At 37.8% G+C, this 7,483-nt stretch overlaps 1 protein-coding gene across 3 annotated transcripts in view; it reads right to left on the bottom strand.

Moving 5' to 3' along the window:
* Syne1 (spectrin repeat containing, nuclear envelope 1) overlaps positions 1-7,483 on the bottom strand; it is a gene marked incomplete in the record, with an annotated part of 442,886 nt that overhangs the window by 361,939 nt on the left and 73,464 nt on the right. For all 3 annotated transcript variants that reach the window (XM_013517312.1, XM_013517313.1, XM_013517314.1), the window contains 1 exon segment: positions 1,295-1,356. In XM_013517312.1, the coding sequence (XP_013372766.1) occupies positions 1,295-1,356 (62 nt within the window).

Raw genomic sequence — 7,483 nt, 5'->3', positions numbered from 1 at the left:
CTCTAGACTCCTCAAGTTGACACAATGTTTCAACCATAACAGTCCTCAAGCCAACAGACTGCTTGCTTTTCACAGGACAGATTCTGGGTGCAACCCTCTCACAAAGTGGCTTCTGGAAAACGACTACAGGAAAGATGATTCCACTTTCTCCTGACTCTAGATACATTGCTCTAGTCCTCTTTCTTTGCTGGTTGGGGAGCTTCCCAAGGCCAGAGAAAAGTGTCTTGCTAACTTTTACCCTTTTCCAAAACCCAGCATAGAAACAAAGTCAGCAGCTAATGTGTAGAATGGGACTAAAGCTGTAGTGCTTTGTTTTCTCCTGAGCTATTAAAAAATGGCTGGGGATGCATTAATCAGCTTTCTGTTACTGTAATAAATACCTAAGACAATCAACTTATAAAGAGAAAAAGGTTATTTTGACTTGATCACAGTTTTGGAGGTTGAAGTAGATGATCAGCTGGCCACATGTTTGAACCTATGGCAAAGCAGCACTTGATAGAGATGGAGAAGCTCCTGGTGAAACAAAGCCACTCATAGCTAGGATGCAAAACAGAGGAAGATGGGAATGTGGCCCTATTCTCCCCTTGAAGAGCACATCCCCCGTGATCAGAAGACATCCAGGTAGGCCTCATCTCTTAAAGTTTCCACCATTTCCAAATTGTGCTGAGCTGGGACTAAGCCTTTATACATGGGCCTTTCAGGGATGTTTCAGATCTAAATGATAGCAGGGGAAGTCTGATCAAAAACTGCCCGCAAGGTCACACTTAGGTACTAGATAGGTGCTACTCGCCACAGAAGGATCAGTTAGTTGAATTCAGACAACTGTCCTGTCTGAATTTATTTTTGCTAATGTGATGCTTCTTGATTTCCTTGTCTTTCCATCAGAAACATAAGAAATTAATTATGCTATCATGTACTAAGATTGACGTTTACTTTACATTTCATTTATAGTCAAAGACAGTATATGTGCAGTCCTCTGTCAATAATAGGAACAAATACACATGAACAAAAGTCCAGGGTAAAATTTCCTTTTGCTATGACACACACATTAATGTGGAAGCAATAATTGGATGAACCACTTCAGCAAGACTCATAGAAATGATGTGAAATAACTGTTCTTCACCAGCTATTGGTTCATCTCTTCTCAGAGACAATGCTAGCAAATACCCCACTTTGGCAACAGTTAAACCAACTGATAGAATTCCCAATACCTTTGATCAGTAATAGTGACATTGTGCAACAGCATCCCTTTGTACTGAGCCATAAAGCTTTAACCCTGGGTTGTTCCTTTTACCTTGGCCAGATGAGAGTTGATCCATTTTGTGAAAGTGCGTTTTTGTACAATCTCTTGCTCATCTAGAAAGAAAAAAAATACAGGTAACACAATACGTTATGAAGTTATATCTTGAAAAAATAGTTTTATAACTCTAGAAGCAATCATAAAGTCATTTTAATCTTCTAAATCTTTTCATCAATTATTGCCTTGAAGGATAAAGTAAACTTCAAATGTATAGCCAGACTTTAAAAATTATCAGCAAATATTTTACAATTTATGAGATGTTAGCCTTGTGTTTATTTTCATTCAGATACTGAAAGTTCACCAATGAGTTATCTCCCAATGAAGCTGTTAAGAATAAATTTTATTGAGACCAACTAAGTGCCAAGGCTTATGGCAGGCCTGAACGGGTACAGAGAGATAAACAGCACAAGGCCTGTGCCATGGAAGATGGAAAGGTGGATAAGCAAGGGCATCTGTGTTGTAGAGTTGCACAGCAATGCAGTAAGAAAGAGCTGCATAAATGAGGTATAGCAGGAACCTTTCCCCAGCAGGGAATCAGGTGATTCCCCCTATCTCTACCTCCTAGAGTCCACCCTTTATGTAGGTAGAAGTTGGGCAGAACCTGTGACTCGTTTCTTGCTAACAGAATATGACCAAGGTACTAGGATGTCACACCAAGATCACATTATTTTATGTACGTGATCTTAGCTGAGCTGGGTAAGAGATTCTCCTGCTAGCCTTGATGCACAAAGCAGCCATGCTGTGAAGCTAATGAAGAGTTCATGCTGGGAACAGCGAGCTCCCTCAGGAGCGAGGGACAACCTCCTGCCGGGTGCAGTCAGAAGTGCGGCCCTAGTCTTACAGCCGTAGTCTTACAGCCACAAGGAATGAATTCTGCTGACATTGTGGACAAGGTCAAAAGCAAATTCTCCCTAGAAGAGCCTGAAGATGAAAATGCAGTCTGCTAGACCCTGAGAGGTGTGGCTGCCTTGTGCATGGACTCCAGATGTACAAAAATGTGGAGATAAATGTGTGGATCTTAAACTGCTCAGGTAATAGTGATCTGTGAGCCAGCAAGAGAAAACTAACTTACAAGGAAAATAGCAGGAGCCAGGGAGACTTTAACTAGAGTTTAAAGAGATGAAGACCGAAGAGAGGACACAACTCAACACCTTAGAAAGAAGGTGAGATCTATTCACTGTCCACATTTACTTAAGTGTTCACTGTTTGTTAAACATTCAGTTAGATGTTGTGGGTGGCAGGGATGAGCAAGACACAATCCCAAGTCCCTGCCCTTTGAAACAAGATGCCCAAGTCCACATTTCTAGACCTGACCTTGCCCAGGCTTCAGGTCAGGGCATCTGAGTGTTTCTCAGGATGTGAACCTCATCAAGGTGACAAATAAGTATGAATGAATGAAGGAATGAATGAATGAATGAATGAAAGAGATAACAAGATCTTTTAATTGGAGAAAATTCTGGATGTAGCAACAAAATTTACAAAATGCTACTATTTCTAATGTATTTTCAACGTGAATTCTTGTTTTAACAAAATGCATATCAAACACATAATAAAAACTAACTGGTGTTATATAATGGGCAATGTTTCCTGTTTACTAGGCACTGATATGTATGTTTGTGTGTGTTGGGGGACTGCATTATAGTTTAAGTATTTAAATTAATTATATATTCAGCTATTATGGTATATAACATATTACATGAATTAACTTAATTTTTATAACAGACATATATTAAGGACCATTATAGTTTCCATTATGGAGATAAGAATACATTGAATGAAACGTATTAAGTATATATATTTGCCACAGTCATCAGTCACAGTTGTGTTTTAGACTCCAGAAGTCTGGTCCCATCATGCACTGCTACTCAAGAATAACATAAAATTAGTATGTTAGACTTACCAAATATTCATTAGATGAAAATGACAAGTTTATGGTTAAATAAATTGGAGTCTGACGTTGGATACTTCAGAGTCTATAAGCAAAATCATGTGGCAGCAAAATAATCTTAACTAATCAAACAGAGTCTAGTGGAATTCAGTTTATATTACACTAACTGCAATTGCAAATGTAAAAAGCCCAAAAATACTATAAGAGTGTGTGCAAATATTGACACAATTTGAGATTAGAAACTTCTATAAACCAAGATATCATTTTTTGAAATGTAAGTGTAAATTAACGTGTGTGCAGTGTTCTAAATTTAAGAATGTCTAGTGATACTGTATTATTACTGACTTTACCTTGCCATGTTTTCACTGCTACTACCTTTTATTAGATTTTGCTGCACTGTAATGGTTTCATCTGATGGCAAGTCTCTGAGTTTATATTTAGATTTCACCTAAAAGGCCTTCTCTAGAAAGCTCAGATTATCTTTCTTGTAGCACCGTATTATATATCTAAATGTCAAATTCTCTCCGTGCTTCCTTTTACCTTCTGTGTGGAAAAAAAGATTTCACAGGGCTCTAAAGATCCACTTTTGATATTTATTGGATAAAGCCAGCTGTGTTTTAAGTCAATATTTTCTAATATTTAGGAAAAAATCCTAAAACTTCATCATGTCAGCAAACTCTTTTTTTAATGTAAAACCTGAATAACATACTTGCTGATTTTGTAACTGAATCTGATTCCAAAAGGATAAATGATTTCAAATGCATAAGTAACACAGACATGCATGAATATCTACCAACTTTCATTTTAAAGTGTTATGATCAATAATGTTTCTTTATAATGGTGTTGATCCAAGATAACCCCTATGGTATGGGTTTATAAGGTTTTCCTCATGTATATGTCATGGCATTTATGAATATTTCATTGTACTTATGTATGTTCAGTATATGTAAATATATTTAATAGATAAGTCTTATTAATGATTGTTTTGTCTTCAACATTTAGAAAGAACTACATGATATAGTCTTACCAAGTGTTGATCCATATGCTTGCTAATATTTTACTAAGAACAGTAACTTACACATTTTACTGAACATGTATTTTAGTTCCAAACACAGGGAAACTTGTCTTACCCCACCAGTAAATTCAGTCCCTTAATTCTAAAGATCACAGAGAGCCAAGAGTTGATCCAGGATCAGTTTTATTCACTAATTTCTCTTCAAGCAGCCTAAGATCCAGCCAGTTCTTATGCCAATCTCCCAGAGGTCATCTTTGATTCTTTGCTCTTCCTTATCCCCATCTGAATTTGTAAGGAGTTTACGTGAATTTTAACTTCCTAGTTCATCTCTGCCAGCATCAGTCTAACTCAGGCTGCCACCATTTAGATGCCTGTTCATTTCCACCTCTAGGTTAAGTCTGACTGCTTTTCCCACATTCTTACCCATTACTGCCAAGTATAGTTTTAAGAAACAAGTGAATGAACTGTGGTTTTACTCAGTGGTGGAGTACCTGCGTAGCATGTGTGAGATCCTGGGTTTAATCCCCTCTTGGTTACTTTTTTCTTGTTGCTGGGATAAAATACCCAGTGCCCAAAGTTAAAGAAGGAAAGGTTTATTTGTTTTACAGTTTGTAGAGGTTTCAGCCCATAATCAGCTGGCTCCAAAGCAGGGTGGCATGGTAGAAGGCAACCGTTCAAGGCAGCAGAAGACAGCAAAAGCAACAAGAGCAAAAGGGGGGACAGAGCAAGCCTCTTTTCCTCCCTTATATTGTAAGCAGGCTACCCACCCTAGGCAGGTGTAGCACTCACATCATCTCTCTGTCCCCTTCTTGCACAGGCTCAGGATGTCTGCAAAGTGAGGACCCTGGCCCTCTGCTGAGTCACTCACTTAGTTAAACTTCTAAATTTCTTACATTGACACAATGTATCAACTATTATAAAATTCTAGAGTCTTCCCCACCCACACAAAAGGAAAGAAATGAATGGACTTACTAAGGAAGTACTGGGGACAGAGACAGAGCCTCAGCTCTGCAGGAACTAATAGAACAACAAAAGGGACAGACATCTGTGCAGAAACTCAAACAGTGTGTCCATGACTTTACTGGAGGAACACAAAGATGTCCAAGGAACATAAATACGGAGTAAGTAACTCTTCTATAGACTAATACAGTGGGCTGGAAGTTCCAGAGAAGCTAAAGTTAGGAGGTTTGGTTTAATCAAACATCATATGATAATAGGAAATGTCCAATAGAGAAAAATGCACACAATGGCTCAAGGTGCTCTAAAGTAGAATCTAAAAGAAGTACAGGAACAGGCACCAGGGATGCCTTCTAGATTTCTGCGTGAGAGGGAAGATTATCAGATTCTAGACAGGAGTGCAGTATCAAGGCAGACACATGGAGCTGAAGCCTGAAGTGAGTACTCCACAGATACAACGTTGTAACAGACTGATTTAAAACCTGTTTGGGATATGGCTATTACTGGGGGTAGAAGGGCATGAAATTCCCTTCCCTCTCTTGTAACTTGAATTGTAATTTATTTTCAAAGACCAGACTATGCAAAATTAATAAGCTTATTGCAAGAACTCTGAGTCCTTTTTTTCCTGTGTCTTCCCTTTCTATTTTTGTTTGAAAAGCATTTGGCTGTACAAACTTCACAAGTTGGAGGCTACTGGGATCAGACAAACACAAGGCCCTGGGAAATGTTGTTACAGGAAATGACTCCCAAATCCAAGGCCATATCTTTCTGTAGTGAAAAATCAAGGGAGTTGGTTTAGTGCTCGATTTCTATATTTCTTTGTCCACGTATAGATATTTCTTCAGTGTTTTGCCATTTCAAGACAAGATCGTGGCATATGCAAAACATACAAATGAAAGCCACCGTAGCAAGGGTGATGATATTTGACCATACTCAACTAGTGTCAATAGCTTTCCTCCTGATGTGTCATATCAGAAGTGACTGCTAATGTCACACACTGTGGTTTATTTCACTGTGGTGAGCTACTTGTTCCCCTGGTAGCACAGAGGTCAAAATGAAAGAAGGGGATAATGGTACTGCAAGGTCTTTGCCATCAGTCATAAACATGCACAGTCTAGACACAGGTAAATGACTTGTCATATGAGTCACAGTGCCAAATGCCCACAATTTTAAGAGTTTTAAAATTCCTATAGTTTCAGTACAAAATGAGCTGGCTGCAAGGCATAGACCTCACGGCAGAAGGATTTGGGGGAGCTATGCTGCTTGATTCATGCTGACTGGGAAGCAGAGCTGGGGACAACCTAGGGCAGAAGGGGCAAAGGACCAGTCATAGACCCCCGAAGCCACCATGAGCCCCCAGACACACCTGGAGGTGTGTTTCTTTACTGCAATTCCCAGAGAAGATCCCGGATTCCACAGCCAACCAAGCTGAAACTCTCCACCCTAACTCCCACCCCTACCAGTGCTATTAGGCACAGTGATTTTTCATGTGTAATATGTTATATGAGCTGTACCACAAAGTTCTATTCTCACTAGCTTCTAAATACAATTATTAAATTAAAAATATTAAAATGCATGCCAATGTCCTTTTAGTAAAGATGATACTTTAAAATGCTTAGTTTATATTGAGGAAATTCTTATATAAGAATTTGTTTTTGTCTCTGCTTTTGAGATATGTAACACTTATATATGAGTATGCACGTACTCATATACAATGAATGCTGTTAGAATCATGAAAAATCATAAGGAGCAAAACAGTGAATTCCTAGATTCATCCATCTTTAATCAATGTCATACATAACACATAAATATGTAGAAGGAAAAATATTGCTTAAGTAAATATGTAGAGTTAAATTTCAAATCATCATTTCTGGCAAAAATATTAAAAGTATCAAATATGATGCATTCATGATAGCTCCCAATAGATTATGACTATCTTTGAAGTTTATCATTATATTCTATGTGTATTTAATAATAATAATGGCTTAAATAAGAGTATTATGGTTCTAATTTCCTGAAAATATAAATGTGAATTTAAAATAAATCACATTTACAGCCACACTGCCTCTGACTCTACTGGACAAAAATAATTTCACCATTTTTAATGTGGGTAGAATCAGCTCAATGATAAAGTTGGTTTGAAATTTAAACATATAAATATGTAGTTGAATTTTTTGACACCACTAAACAATTTGGCTAACAGTGAAATTGAAAACCAAAGAATAACGTGAAACACTTGAAAGAATCAACAACTGGGATCTCATCCTACTGAAAAGTTTCTGCACATCTAAAGAAATCACCAGCAGAGTCAAAAGAAAACCCA

Source organism: Chinchilla lanigera, unplaced genomic scaffold (genome assembly GCF_000276665.1).
Source record: "Chinchilla lanigera isolate Chin_1 unplaced genomic scaffold, ChiLan1.0 scaffold00038, whole genome shotgun sequence".
NCBI lineage: Eukaryota > Metazoa > Chordata > Mammalia > Rodentia > Chinchillidae > Chinchilla > Chinchilla lanigera.
The sequence above is the reverse complement of the archived record's forward strand: the minus strand, read 5'-3'. Positions and strand labels throughout refer to the sequence as shown.